Source organism: Schistosoma haematobium, chromosome 2 (genome assembly GCF_000699445.3).
Source record: "Schistosoma haematobium chromosome 2, whole genome shotgun sequence".
In the NCBI taxonomy this organism is placed as follows: Eukaryota; Metazoa; Platyhelminthes; class Trematoda; order Strigeidida; family Schistosomatidae; genus Schistosoma; species Schistosoma haematobium.
In genome coordinates this window covers 15,427,914-15,443,134 of record NC_067197.1, presented here as the reverse complement: position 1 = coordinate 15,443,134, position 15,221 = coordinate 15,427,914, and the positions used below count along the sequence as shown (strand labels likewise).

General features: G+C 30.0%; 1 protein-coding gene across 1 annotated transcript in view; it reads right to left on the bottom strand.

Moving 5' to 3' along the window:
* Nucleotides 1–273: 273 nt before the first annotated feature.
* Nucleotides 274–15,221, bottom strand: part of SLC6A4_2 (Sodium-dependent serotonin transporter) — a 61,906-nt gene continuing 46,958 nt past the window's right edge. Inside the window, exons 8-13 of the mRNA XM_051219163.1 lie at nucleotides 12,720–12,832; nucleotides 10,550–10,678; nucleotides 8,979–9,078; nucleotides 7,716–7,816; nucleotides 2,705–2,884; nucleotides 274–1,176 (exon numbers count right to left, since the gene is read on the bottom strand). Of these exons, the coding sequence (XP_051067602.1) occupies nucleotides 1,045–1,176; nucleotides 2,705–2,884; nucleotides 7,716–7,816; nucleotides 8,979–9,078; nucleotides 10,550–10,678; nucleotides 12,720–12,832 (755 nt within the window). The 3' untranslated portion in view covers nucleotides 274–1,044. The remainder of the gene's footprint in view (nucleotides 1,177–2,704; nucleotides 2,885–7,715; nucleotides 7,817–8,978; nucleotides 9,079–10,549; nucleotides 10,679–12,719; nucleotides 12,833–15,221) is intronic.

The window sequence follows — 15,221 nt, the reverse complement described above, 5'->3', positions numbered from 1 at the left end:
ACGATACGATGAGTTGGTGTAGAAGATGGTATGACTTCTACGTAAGATCTTACAGATCAGGCAGTTATATTATGACAAGTCTAAAATTTTAGGATTAGGTCTATCATTAGCGCAGTACTAATATCATAGTAGACCATAATTCTACAACTTAAGTAAATCCAATAAACACGTAAATAGGGCAACAAACATTGACGCTATTGTCATTTAGCTACTTAAACAAAAATAAGTAGTATGAAATTTTTATAAAACATAAAGGTCTTGAAAATTATCTAGTTATTTTTTGGTATAAATTTATTCAGAATAATTGGTTAACAATATACTTTTATAAATATGTACCATGTAAATTGCAATGTATAGTGGAGTATAACTTAAATATTGTGGGATTCATAGTTAAAATATATTTTTCAAAGAATATATAGACACTTAAATAAGAGTAACTTGTATGACGTCAAACTGTTAATATGAATTTTTAACCATCTTCTCATTCATAGATGTTAATCTTCATTGTCATCGAGAATAATCCTAGTATTCGATAGTCTCTTGTCCATGATATTTCTTGAGAAGAATATGGAAGGTATAAGGGTTACAATTTTAAAAATATGAAATGATAAATGAACTGAAACATGATAGTCAAATATGCTGCTATCGTTGAGATAATAAAAAAACACAACAGATCTTTAAGGTAGCTAATGATAAAATAAAGATTTAGTTTTCGTTGACCTGTCAAACCCTTGGTTATGAACAGTTTCATATTATCTGAAATTCAAAGTATAGGGTATGAATATCTAGAATAAGAATAATATTTTGTAATTATATGAGTAATTGTAGACGTTTTTACTATAAGTGTGTACTTGGTATTAGTCCAAGCAAAAAAGGAGAGAGTTGGTATATTTAAGACAAATACATATGTATATATATATGTTCTTTCTGAACATGTTTGACATAATAAATCTTGAAAGTAAAAAATGTATATTTATATTATAGTAAATTAGCAGTTAGAAGATTGAGGTGAATATTATAGTTGCATCAATATTGCACGTGATATCATTGAGGATTTCCGTATAACTTATTTGTTTTGCACGTTTTCTTTGGTACATATTCACCAATAGCATTTAGTGTAATTTGTTGATCCCCGTATGCTGGTCGGTCTTCAGGTGTTGTAAGAAAACGTAATCTCTATAAATAATAGGAAATTAATTGTGTGGGTAAGAAGTTATAGAAATACATTTCGATTAAAAGACTAAGGGTTTTGATTTTTGGTATCAAAAAATTATTAGTGTTGTGCTAACGTCACAGTCCGTACAGTCGACCGACTAAAATATTTACAAAGCCATGTTATATCTGTAGTTTAACTTGAATGCTTCCCCGTTAGAATGCTTGAGCAGTAGAGTTTGTTAAAATGTTGTCGAAACCTGTCAAACATGATTTGTAGAAAGATGCTTCATGGTCTATAACTTACTGTAACAAAAATCATTGTGATGAGATGTTTATACTGATAAACATTAAATATGTTGAATCAACACAATTTCCATGAAAATTCATAGCCATAGTAAAAAGATATTGAACTGTGTTAAAAAACTGAGTGCCGATTCAGTTGTTTGTGGAGACTATTTTAATTTATATACTCATCATAAACTGATATCATTTGAGGAACTATCGAAAGTCATTGTCGAGTAGGTGCTTTGAAATTTACCAACAATGCAAATCGAAAACTTAACACAATATTGAGGCTTCTGTTTCTATGCTTCACAGTGCCAAGCTGGTTAGAAGATTGAATTTGATGAACGGTTAATATATAAATATATTGCATGTACTGCTATCATGGTAAATATATGGACGTTCACTGACAGAAGAATTAACCGAAGACAAATCATTTTTGATTAACGTTAAAATCAGGAATCGATAATAGTTAAACAACCACTGAAGATCTTAAAGCATTGGATTGCTGTTTGTCCTCAGTAGTTCGCAGGTTTGATGAGTTCATCATTCCCGTGAAACTCGATAGTCTTCACAATCCCATACTGACAGTTTCCATGTAATTAGTAGTGGCTAGCTTCGAGAGGAAATTTCCGGATTTCTACTGAGAAGCTATAACCAGTCGATTTCAACTGTATCAGTTGTGAGGAAGGTACCCATCAAAGACAGTTGAAGATAGTCGCGCTCTATCATGGACTAACTAAACTTAGGTTTGTACAGCTTGCTATTTCGGTTTAGTGGTTCAAAGTCTAGACACTCGCGCGTGAGACCAAAGATTTTGGGTTCAATTTCCGGTTGTGGAGTCGCGTATATACACTGCGGAGGGGTCCTATACAGGGACAAAAGGGCTTTCCAGTGGTTGTCTAACTTTAATTGGCCCTTTATTTTAGCGAAACTCAACAATATCCTTATTCTATTACTGACTTCCGATTATTTTAGGTCAAGGCTTTAAGCAATTTATAAGAATATATTCTTATCATATTATCTAGACTTAACGGGTTAACTTAAACAAGGACTTCTCAACACAAATACTGGCAATGTCACATCTAACTAGTAATGTTGACGTCAGTCTAAGAAAAAAATTAGTAAGAGATATGTGGTCAATAGTAAAAAATTGGAGTCAACTATCCAGTTAACTATATTCATTTATTTCCCTATGAGATAAAAAAAACATTTAGATTTAATTAAATTGCGAACAATGCTTTAAAATTCAAAATGTGTTACTTACTTCAAGAAAAGTTCCTTTAGCCTTTAATAATTGATATATCATTAGGATTGGAATGAATATTGGAGATGAGAACACTATAGCCCATGACAATGCAATAACCCAGGTTGTAGGTTCATAGACAACGCCCAAAACAGAAACAGGTTGTGTTTCATAAGAAACTATATTTGCTATAAAAATACCCTTGATAGGAAAGAGAATAGACGTAAGTATATGAAAAAATCAATTAGTTAGTGATTCATATTGTGTAAAAACAAGGGAAAAAAGCATGATCTTTAATTACAACACAGAGATTATCAACCCAATAACACTTGATTGAGAAGCTCTAGAAGATGTGGAATCTTTCAGGTACTTGAACAGCATCATCGATAAACTACAAGGATCTGTTGCAGATATAAAGGAGAGGATTGGCAAAGTACGACACTGCTACATTTGAACATCCAGAAGTCAAAATAACTGTCAACCAATATCAAAGTCTACTGTAAGGTGCTGAAACTTGGAGAACTACTACAACCATTATCAAAAACGGTACAAGTATTTATAAACGGTTGTCTACTCAAGATACTCAATGTCCGTTAGTCGAATACCATCAGTAACGGCCTACTGTAGGAGAGAAAAAACTAGCTTCCGAATGAAGAGGAAGTTAAGAAAAGACATTGAAAGTGGATTGGACACACATTAAAGAAACCATCAAACTGCATCACGAGACAAGTGTTAACTTGAAATCCTGAAGGAAAACGAAAAAAAGGAAGTCCAAAGCACACACTGTGTTGATTACTGCAAGCAGACATGGAAAGGATGAATATCAACTGGAAAGAAGTGTAAAGGATTGTCCAGAATAGAGTTGTATAGAAAGTGCTGGTGAGTGGTCTATGCTCGTCCATGAGGGTAACAGACGTTAGCATCATTGTAAAAAAAACTGAAGTTCCTTCATAAAATGCACAATCCTTTAACAGAACTAAATTAATTCTTAATATGTATAAGTAAGGATGAGGAAATTTAATAAGAAATACGATAAAGTTTCATGACTCAAATTATGCAAACATTAAGTCGTTTTCGATCAGTAGTTGTTCATGATAAACCAAAAAATATAAATGATTCTGTTATATTAGTGAAAACTAACTTAAGGATATATAAAACTTCATTACTATAAAACTGTATATAAGACTATTGAGTAAACTGACTGCTTAAATATAATTGTTATCCATATTAAGGTGAAAAAAATGCTTAGTAACAACTAATCAATCGTAAATTTATTCAAAGATGCAACTAGTTAAATTTGAAATCACTTAAACAAACATTTCTACCTTCCCGTAAAGCAACTTGGTACTTTAATTTATCAGCTTCATAATATTGATCAATTCGTAAGTTTGAACATTATCAATTAGCTTAGCTTTACAACTATAATTTATTAGGTCATAGGATCCTATAAAACTTATTTGATTAACATTAGTTCTGGTGCTGATGATGTCGTTCAGTGGAACGATGAAAGCTCCACGACCAAACCATCCAGCTCAGAGAACAAAACTCCACCAAAATCATCCACCTGAGCTACAAATCTTCCCCATCTTTATAAGTCATTTCATACAAAAATGACAATGTCATCTAATATTCTTTTTTGCTTAGATACTAGTGAATATAACAAAAGAAAGCTTTTAAAGTCTACATTAATGAAGCAGCAATATTCTTGGATTTTAAAGATCTAACAGTCTAGGATTTCTAATAAGAATCGATAAATAGTCGTTTAGATATTATACATAGAACAATTCTACTGTTCACTTAACTGTACATGAACCATAAATGAAGTTAATATTCTTACTTCTACATTATTCAACAATAAATATCTTACTTCTGCATGAGATCAGTAATAAATCAGAAAACTTTCATTATGAAATTGTATGGAGCAGGTAAAAATTAGTTCCACAAATATTATCTTCACATATCATTACAAACCACATACTTGTTTAAAGTATGTATGTTTAAATGTTAATCATATAGAGAAATTTAATAGTTGAATTCTTAAGTCAGTTGAAGCACTAGATGACCGTTTCATCCTAGTATGGAACTCCTCCTTACAGGTTTTCCATAATCATCTAGTTTCAATGAACTCATGGATTCAACTATTAAATGACTATAATATTCACAAAAACCCCTTTCTGAATAAAATAAAGAAATATTGTATAAATACTGATAACCAATATTTTATCACTGATATCTATATTATAATGTATACATTTCAAATATCAGTAAGTGTGTATATTGAATACCGAATTATTCATTATACTATAAATAGAGTTTGTAGCTATCGTTACCAAGGTTTGATTTGATTATTTCGAATAAATTAAGCATTGGGTAGATTGTTATATATAAATAATATAGTTGTAATATCCCAACGAGTAGAAAATCAGATTTTCTGACTTCAGAGAATATTCTCTGAAGACGTGATATACACTAAGCGACGAAACGTCAGAAAACCTAATTTTGTACTCGTCGGGATATTAAAAATATATTATTTATTTATAAATAGAGTTTGTTTAAATGTTAAGTGTTGGACTAGGTTTACTATTCAAATTTTTATTTGTTGACTAAACTGAATCGATTATGGTCATTAATTAAAAATATTGTTAATTTCATAAGATATTTTAAATGATGTAAACAACGAAAAAATCTTTTTTTTTCTGATTTATTTACAATAATAATAATAATAATAATAATAATAGTAATGATAATGTTCATATAGAAACAACGAAAACAAGTGATTATTTTGCTTAGTTGCATAATTTTCTCTTCACAGGGGGCAATTTATCTTTCTCGCTCTCGCTTTCGCTCCCCCCTCTCTCTCTCCCCTACATTCTTTGCATTATATAATCATCAAATAATGTCTAAGCTGGAGAAGATTTGTAGCTCCACCAAAATGTCTAAGCTTGAAGTATGATGATAAGAACTGAAGAATGTCGAAATGCTGATGCGATTTTTGTCTCTATGATTTATGTCAGTTACTTTTGTTGGAATAGTCTAAAATAAGAAAAGGATAACGGAAAAAAAACCAAAAAATGGTATCTTTTAATCTGTGTTGTTTCATTTTTCAGCGCAAAAAAAACACTAATGGATGACAGAGAAAAAGACAGTCATCTAAGATGTTTGATTTTTTAACTTGTAAAAGAAGAAAACAATATAAAGTCATTAGTGAGACAAAAGAAAACAAAAAGGAAAATAGAGATGACGGAGAAAAAAAAATTAATGTAAGCGATAGTGAATGAACAAGTAGTTCGAGAAAAAGAAATATATAAAGAAAAATCTGAGTTGTATGTGTGTGTGCGTGTTCGTGGAGAGGGAGGGATTCTATGTAAAATAACGATAGATGATTAACGATGAATATTTCATTTATATGCAAATTTCTGTAAACATCAGGCTATTTGACACTATGGTTATATATATATATCCCATTTTTGATCAAAACATGAACTGATAAGGTGGTTGTCGATAAGATTTGTATGATACAATGAGCAAAAGTTCAAAGAAATTTGTGATCCCTCTGTTTCTAATTTTAAACTAGTTGGCACTTTTAATGGCTTTAGTTAAATACTCAAAGGATAAGGATATATTTAAATACAATTCAAATAAGAATGGTTTACTATCTCTTCATTTAACAACATGAAGTTTTATTATATAATGTTTATATGTGTAACATAAATTGTTCTAGTTAAATTATACCATGGAAAATGAGTTGTTACATTCAATGTAAAACAGTAAACTATATTATAAGATTTTCAACGTTCACCTATGAATGTAAACTGGGAATTCAAAATTGAGCTATTGAATTTGACCCATATATTCCAAAGTTCATTAATGTAGTTATATTCTTAACTTCAAATTCATATTCAAACTAATATCATATTCATCTATTAGCTGATTATATCACAAAATAATTTAAATTTCAATCAAAGATAAATCTTCTGAGTGAAGTAAACAAACAAGAATTATTCAAATATAAAGGTCATTAGATAAGTAATATCTTTTGAAGCACATCACTTCGAGATCCAAAAAATTCTTTATGAATAATCAGTAGACGTGTTCTCTGAGTCATGTTGGTAGATGCAGACTACTTGGTTGGGGTCCGCGTGACTATCGTAACCAATGGTTGGAGACTCTTGGTGACATGGCTCAGAATCGATCACAATGGTGTCGGTGTATACACTATCCGTCTTCCTTTAAACTTAGAGCTTAAAATCGCTTCATATCTTTCTTTCTACGAACTAATTATTTCTTCCTGTATTATGTCCTTATATACAATCTTTCTTTTGTATATTACCACCACTGAATGAACTACTTTTATGAATCCGGTGTCCATCTTGTTGTGTTAATGAGGTATGGCAACTTGGACAGATGCATATATGTGCCTGGTCCTACTTTGTAGCTGACTGACTGACTGAGTAGATGTGTTCAGCTAGCAATCAAGGTAAACCACCATAGTTATGTTAAGTTCTTTGAATTGGATGATTTTAAGTTATGCATGTTATTCTAAAGTATATAATCAATGGACTATTCATGGTTAATTTTATTGAAACGCAATCGACAAATTTCAATATATTTTGGAAAAATTCAAAATGAACGTCAACCATGTTAGCTCAGTAACCATCTGTATCAATAAGTACAAGAACGGATGACCTTCTGTGCACAGAAAATAATAAAACAACTTCACTATGAATTTAAGGTATAAAAGGAAGAGTAGTTATCAGTCAACTGTATTATAACGCTTCCAAGTTAACATCAAATTGAAATACAAATAAACCTAAGCTTTGTCATCACAGACTCATTATAGAAAAACTTGTTTCATTCTCTTTCATTCATTCTGTAAGAAGTTATGATCAATCAAATTAATTTGAATTTTGTACTAAAAGGAACTAAGAATGTTTGAAAATAAGTTTGAATAGTAGGAAATTTAAAGTCCCTTTCAACCAGCGTTACTGTATTTTTTGAATAAGAAATATAAATGAAATCTATTTGGACTTGCCAGCAAGAAAATTGGACTTATATAAGCCCAGCAGATTTGCCAAAATATACCAGGTTTAAATCCAAGCATCATTTGTACGTCTTGACAAAATCGTTTGGTACCTGAACAAAAAGTAGAACTGCATGTTAACATGCTTCAAAATACACACAGTTGTTTACAATGAATTGTGTAAAATTTGTTCTATATCAACACGTAAATAGAAGTAAAATGAATCAGACAACTTCAATTGAAGTAATTTATCGATCACAGGACATTATGCGAAACACGAAACCATATGTGTTAGTTTCCAACTAGGTATGTAACCTTAAAATATATATGTTAATGAGTTGTGTTCAAGAGGACAACTGTTTTATAGATGGAAAGTTTCATTCTCACTAGCGGATTCTTTCTATGAAACCGTTTATTCGTAAGTTTTATCATATAGATATATAACTGGTAGCGATGTTGTCAGATAACGTTATTAAAAACTAGATAATACAGAAAATTAAGTTCAGGAATTAAGACCTCAAACTTGAGAATAGCTTATAAATCAGACTATCCAAGGCGAATCCAACTGGTTATGATTCATTAATTTCACATCGGAAGTTCACTTTAAAAAGGATTTCATTCAAATTCATTCGATTTACATGCTGATGTGAAAAATTATGAATGTTTTCTTACTGATATGAAATAGAAATGCTTTTTTCCCAGTGTTTTAACGTAAATATCAAATATTTGATAGTTGCTGAAATTCATTGCTTTGTATTGATAATCTATATTTTAACATAACATTGTAATGTGTGCTACTTATGTTGATAGACATAAGTAGAATATATCATCAATCAAAAGTGAAATGAGAATGAGAACAATGAATGATTGTTGTAGAAATGAAGGAATTGTGAAGTCCGAGACAAATGACTAACATTTTGCGAGTGAAGTATTTACTGTATGGTTCTTAGATTTTACTAAGATAATTTGTAATTTTGTGTTCACATACGTTCAATTGTATACACTTATGTTCACGTTCACTACAATATAACTACTGATGAATTGTCAATCAATGAAGTAACTATCTCAACTACTGAATTAAAATTGTTTTTTGAACATACGAAAAACAATAAGTAGATAAATTAAATTAATTTTTTTTGGCTTTTCAATGGTGTTAAATTTTTATTGGCCTATTTTTAGGAGATTCAATTATTTAGATTTTAATAATTAAAACGAACATGTTTACAGACATTTATTTTAAATACCTTTATGTGTGTTGTGGTTATGAACACTTACCGTAGAACCAACACAATGCTACACATTCACAAAATACAATGAACAAAATTGAGATTGGTGCACCATGACGATCAAGCATAGTTAGAACAAGATATCCACCCTGCATTCAAAAGTGAATATATTTGATATAAACGATTATATACAATAATAAATCTGAAATGAATCATAGGCATGTTTTAAAATACTAAATAAAATCGTAAAATAGTTCCGTTTTCCGCAACTTATTAAGACATCAGGAATAATTATGTGCAAAGAAGTTTGAATCTAAAGTTTGATAAATTCCGTATTTTCAGTAGTTGAAATCATGAGTTAATTGAAACAAGACCACCATGGAAAACCTGGAAGCACTGGACGGCCGTTTCGTCCCATTGTGGAACTCCCCAGCAGTGCGCATTCACTATCAGGTCCCCCGCTAGATTCGAACACAGGACCTATCAGTCTCGCGCGCGGGTGCTTAACCACTAGACCATTAAACTGGCCGGCATCCAACCAATCCACGAAATTCGGTATTGTTTAATACAAATAGAGTTCGATAAATCACACTTTCAATTGAATCATGCACAAAAAGTACTGTAACAAATAACGTTCAGCTATTAAACAAAACATCAGTACATAGTAAATACTCTTCAAAAGCTGAAAATCAGTGTAACATTGAAACCCAAATTTAGTACCTTCAAAACACAATACGTGCTTCAACCCGAACATATGACTTGATTACAGCGAAAATTAGGCTCTTTAATTCAGATAAATGTTGATATTAAACATTCATATATATATATATATATATATATATAAACCGAAACTGCTCTCAGGATTATTCAAAAACATGTTTTATTAAGATGAACTATATTACTTATTATTACGGGATTACTTTACTCCAACCGGTGTTTATAATCGTTTACCTAAAATCATCCATATATCCATGAGAGAAATTCCTTTTTACTATAATTCAACCAGAACCTTATGCCTGTTACAGCGTTTCAGTTAAATATATTGTGGTGTGTGCTATTGATGTCGACAGATATAAGTAATACGTATCATCACTCGAAATTGAAATGTCTGGCGGCAGAAGGTTAAGAAGATTAAAGAAAAGTGAACGAGAACAGTGAATGCTTGGTGTGGAGACGAAAGAACAACAAAGTCTGAGACGATTGATTGACATTTGCCAAAGGAATAGTGAAGTTTGAGATAACCGGTTGACATTTTGGAAATTAAATATTTGTTGTATGGTTCTCAGATTTTACTAAGATGCATATTTCATTGATTAATTAGATGATGAGTATAAAATTTAATTTGATGTCAAACACAAGGATCTATATACTTTAATGTAACCACATTGATATTTCTAAGTTAAAACAAAACTATGATTGAAGGGTTTTTAACAACTGTTCCATATAAACTTACATTTATAAGATTTATTGTAAACAAATATTATTGAGAAATATATTGCGCCAAACTTAAACATCTGAGTTCATAAGATACTTAGACAAAAAAACCCTTACAGATCGTAAACCTATAATAAATATCTGTTATATATAAATTTATAAAATTTTATAGGTTCATATTCTTACACATGTAGTAGATGCTAAAGCTCCGATAAAACAATAAACAACCACAGCGAGTACAAACAGCTCACGTCTACCAGATAAAGCAGGAACACTGTCCATAACTGCTGTTATAATTGCTTCAAGACCACCAAACTAAAAACAATATGTGAAAACAAAATACATATATTTACTAGAACGAATTATCATAGATATTAATCTGATATTGAAAACTTAAGTTAAAAATAATATTTCTTAAAGATGATGCTCCTCGATTTTCACACACCGTTTTGACTAATCTGTCATTAGTGAACTTTCCTTTCTTTCTTATCTAAACAAATAAATCATTCATTTTATCACTAGGCTTACTAAAATCAGAAGGGCGGAGGGGGGTAAATCATGACCTATAATATTATTGAAATGTATATACTATTTCAATGTCCCTACTGTGTTTACTACTCACAAATGAGTTTTTATTTTTTTGAGACAAATTCAAATAGTTTCCGTTTTTTTGTATTTTCTATAATGAATGTTTTAATTTATAAATGTCTAATACATTGAAAAACAAAATAGTTTTTATCTAAACAATAATGAATAATATTTTGCATTTGTAACTATTTTGATGAGACTATAATTTATGAACGACCTTTGAGCGACGCTAAAATGACCATAGGAATGTCCACCTACTTACTGAGGCTAAATGATGGTTATAAAGTAGTATGAAGAGTAAGGATTATGATTTAAAGTTGAGACAAGAACTAGATCCACAGTTTTCATCATGAATTGACATCAGCTAAATTGCCAAGATGGTATTTCTAAACAATTGGGTAAATGAATTTCGCGCCAACATCCCAGACCTGTCATAATAGATCTGATTGGTTCGTCCATAAATTATAGTCTGATCATTATTTTGATCAAAAGGTTTACCGAATTATGTTCATCCGAAACTAAAACTTACATCAATTATGATGTACTTAAAATTTGTTATTATTTTTTCAATTTGATAGTTAAATACTTATTTAAGTATAGTTATTAGTTTAAAAAACAAAAGTTCCTACATTTGTTCATTTACGTTAAATTATGAACAAGTAGAGAATGATAGCAAGTTATTCCACTCAAGAATATTTAGTGTAACTACAATCACGAAAATGATACTGTTATCTTTTTATTTATGGATTAGTTTAAATCAATTCATGAATTCAACTACTAATATTAATACAATCTCCATAAACCCTCATTTTGATAATCATCGTCATCTGCTCACTAATGGGTGGCTTCAAGAGGTATGTCCTGGAGTTCTAGTGAGTAGTGACCAGTGGAGTTTAATCGGGTCTTTTGTGAGATAGTAACTCACTGACGACAATTGTGGACGATGGCTTAATTTCGTCGACTGGTTGAAGTTAATCATTTACACCATTGAATGCTAGCTGGCCTGGTTAGTGGTCTAGAGGTTAAGTGTTCGCGCATGAGACTGAAGGCCCTAAGTTCGAATCCCGCGTGAGGGATCATAGATGTGCACTGTTGATGAGTTTCGTACTAGGATGAAATGGTAGTCCAGTGCTTCCAAGTTTTCAATAGTGGTCTAATTTAAATTAATTCATAAATTCAGTTATTTGGATTTAGATACACTTTTCATATTAAAAAAAACAAACTTGTTATCAATGATGTGATTTTTGTGAAAGAAAGTCCAAGTTTAGCATTTTGTGATGAGATTTAAGATGATGTTTTGACTTTATAAGCCTATCAGCATTCTATGAAGTGATTTTTTCTTAAATTTTCTAAAATTCTATCATATTACCAATATATTTTAAAAAAAATTCCCTTTGGCCTCTTGTTGATGTAATAAACGAACCATTTTGGCCTCTATATATTACATATGTTGAGGTAAACAATGTGTTCACTTATGTATAGAAAATTTTTGATGATATAAATATGAGCTTTAAAGGAGACCTCCTAATAAAAGTTACTTTCAGTAATTGAACATTAATGAAGATTTTTCATCTTATTATTTGATTGGATAATATCAAGAAGCGATATATAAAGTTTTAACTAATACTATAGAACATGTTGTATTTTCAATACTAGAAATGTAATTACCAATCTATTTTGATTGTTACCATAAACTTTAATTTTTTTGCTTTTATCAATGATTATTGATTAAAGTTAATGTTAAAATAATAATAATAGATATACTTACTGTACTGTCAAGACCTAATGTTATCAACATTAACATGAATATAATTGCCCAGAATGTTGAACCAGCTAATGTTGCAATTGCTTCAGGATAAGCAATGAATACTAAACCAGGTCCTATAAACAATAAACAAATGATTATTAAGGTATATATATTACGTAATTTATAAGTGATTATAAAATATGGATTAATAACCACATCAAACGGTATTCCAGAAGTTAAAAATAATAAACGTTTATAATTAGTCTTTTGTTATTTTATGTAATCAAAATAGATAACCCGATGTATTGTTTAGTTAAGGACAGATAAGAAAAATGTTTGGATGGGATGCCTGATGTTCAGATCTTAAAAGTTATGCATTGTTTTTCTCTTGGTGGAGTTTTATTCTTTGAACTGGATGATTTGGTTGTGGAGCTTTCATCGTTTTTTTAATGACATCATCAGTACGAACTTCAAGTTGAAGGGAAGTGTACGAATTTTTTTATATATATGAATCCCGGATTGTCCTGTAGACGTCAAGTGTCATAAAAGTCTTTTCTAGTCCTTTTTACAACTTATAATATCTTTACGAAAATAACATGTTATTTTATACAGAACAAAAATCCCCATCACTGATCTTCAACTCAAGTGTTTGAGTTACGACGGTAATAAAAGAATTTATTATTTAATAGAGAAAATTTTATAATATTATCTTCTGAAGTAAGTAAATAAAGTTAAGACAAGTGATTGTGAATGAAAAATGTGTTGTTATTCTTCAAATGTCTTAACTTATTATTTTAGCATATACACTAAGTAATCCCTAGTATCTAATGTTTCATAACATGAGGTACTACCCAAAGTAATGATAATTTATTCTTAAAAATGTCAAGGTTCGTACATTTATTTTTTTTCAAAGTTTTTCCATGGATTATAGTGTACTTATCTTGTATTCACTTCCGTCGTTTATAATATATTGTTGTATAGTTCTTAGTAGTCTGTCTTTTCATACATTTCATCATTTAACACAATTTTCTTAGCTATAAAATGGATTACGTTCATCGAGTGCACAGATGATATTTTCGAATTCAACGCAAGACTAATCACTTGCATGTTCATTTGATTATCAGAGAAGGGAGGTAATTTCAGACATAAATTGACAATTATCCGAAACTTTTATCATCATAGAGATCCTGGCGATCTATACTGAAAGTTTCAAAAAATTGTTCTCTTCAGCCTTCAAAATTTAAACCTCTTAACAGTTTTGTAGAAAAAATTAATTATCGCTTAGTTCACGTAATGAATTTATTGACCATGTATAAAATATGTATATAAATGTACATCACTTTCAAAGCTACAAAGTCTAAGTAGAACAAAACGATCTGAATACTATTGACTAACAATCACTGAGTCCTTTTTACTTCAATAAACTTTACAAATGACTGAGTATCTATGTTCTAAATGTTTAATCGGCTAAGACTACAAATATTTCAAATATCATCAACTGTTTTGTTTCAGTTGACTAAATTCACGTCAAATTTCAATATCGCTAATTTCAAGGTTACTTTAGTTAGTAATATTTTGCAGTGTTTAGAAAATCTTTAGATTATATATATATATATATATATATATATATATAGATAGATAGATCCCATTTGTTAAAATGTTGTATACTTGAACGTTAAGGTATTCTTTAATACAAACTGTGAGAATATTATATATGTGCGAATAAATACATTTACTATGTAGTAGTAAAATTGATATGATCATTAAGTATAGCAGAAAATACAATATCATTATATCACTATGAGGAAATTCACCGGCTCAGAAATTTATGTTTAATAAACTTTTTTAACAAACTCTTAAGCCTATAGCATATTTTTAGAGTTATTATTTCATTGTCACCATGGTAACTTTGTTACGCTAAAATTTCGCAAAACCCATTTCAGAACATGTCACAAGTTCTCAGATATCAATAAGGGAGTTAACTAAAGACTGTTACTCAGTTGAATAACGGCGACTGACAGTTTTTCAATTAGGTTTCTGTAAATATAGTACAGCTTGAAAACCATTCAAAATGTGTTAGTTATAAATAAGGTATAATCATAATTGAAACACAAGATAATACATTCAGTTGTTTAAACATTTCATAGTTCTCGTTCAGTGAGAATGCGAGTGGCAACCTTTATTTAATATCAGCAAGAAATTAAAACAAATGAGCGAGGATATCTTGAGAAATAGTATTTTAGAATTCTTTTTCCCGATCAGGAACACTTTGCTGTTTCTTCTAAACAAATGGATCAATCTAAATTGTTGATGAGCACTTATCATTACAGTTTGTTCCAAAAATGAATACAACTCTATTCTAAAATGTTCCAAAAGTAAGACAAACTACTAAAAATAGTAAGAGGGTAATACATTTTAGAAAACATAAGTATGGAATCGATTAACTAAGAGAATTAATAACAAAAACCGGAAAGAATAAACGAATATGTAACAACATACGTAATTTTAATATCGATGAGCCAA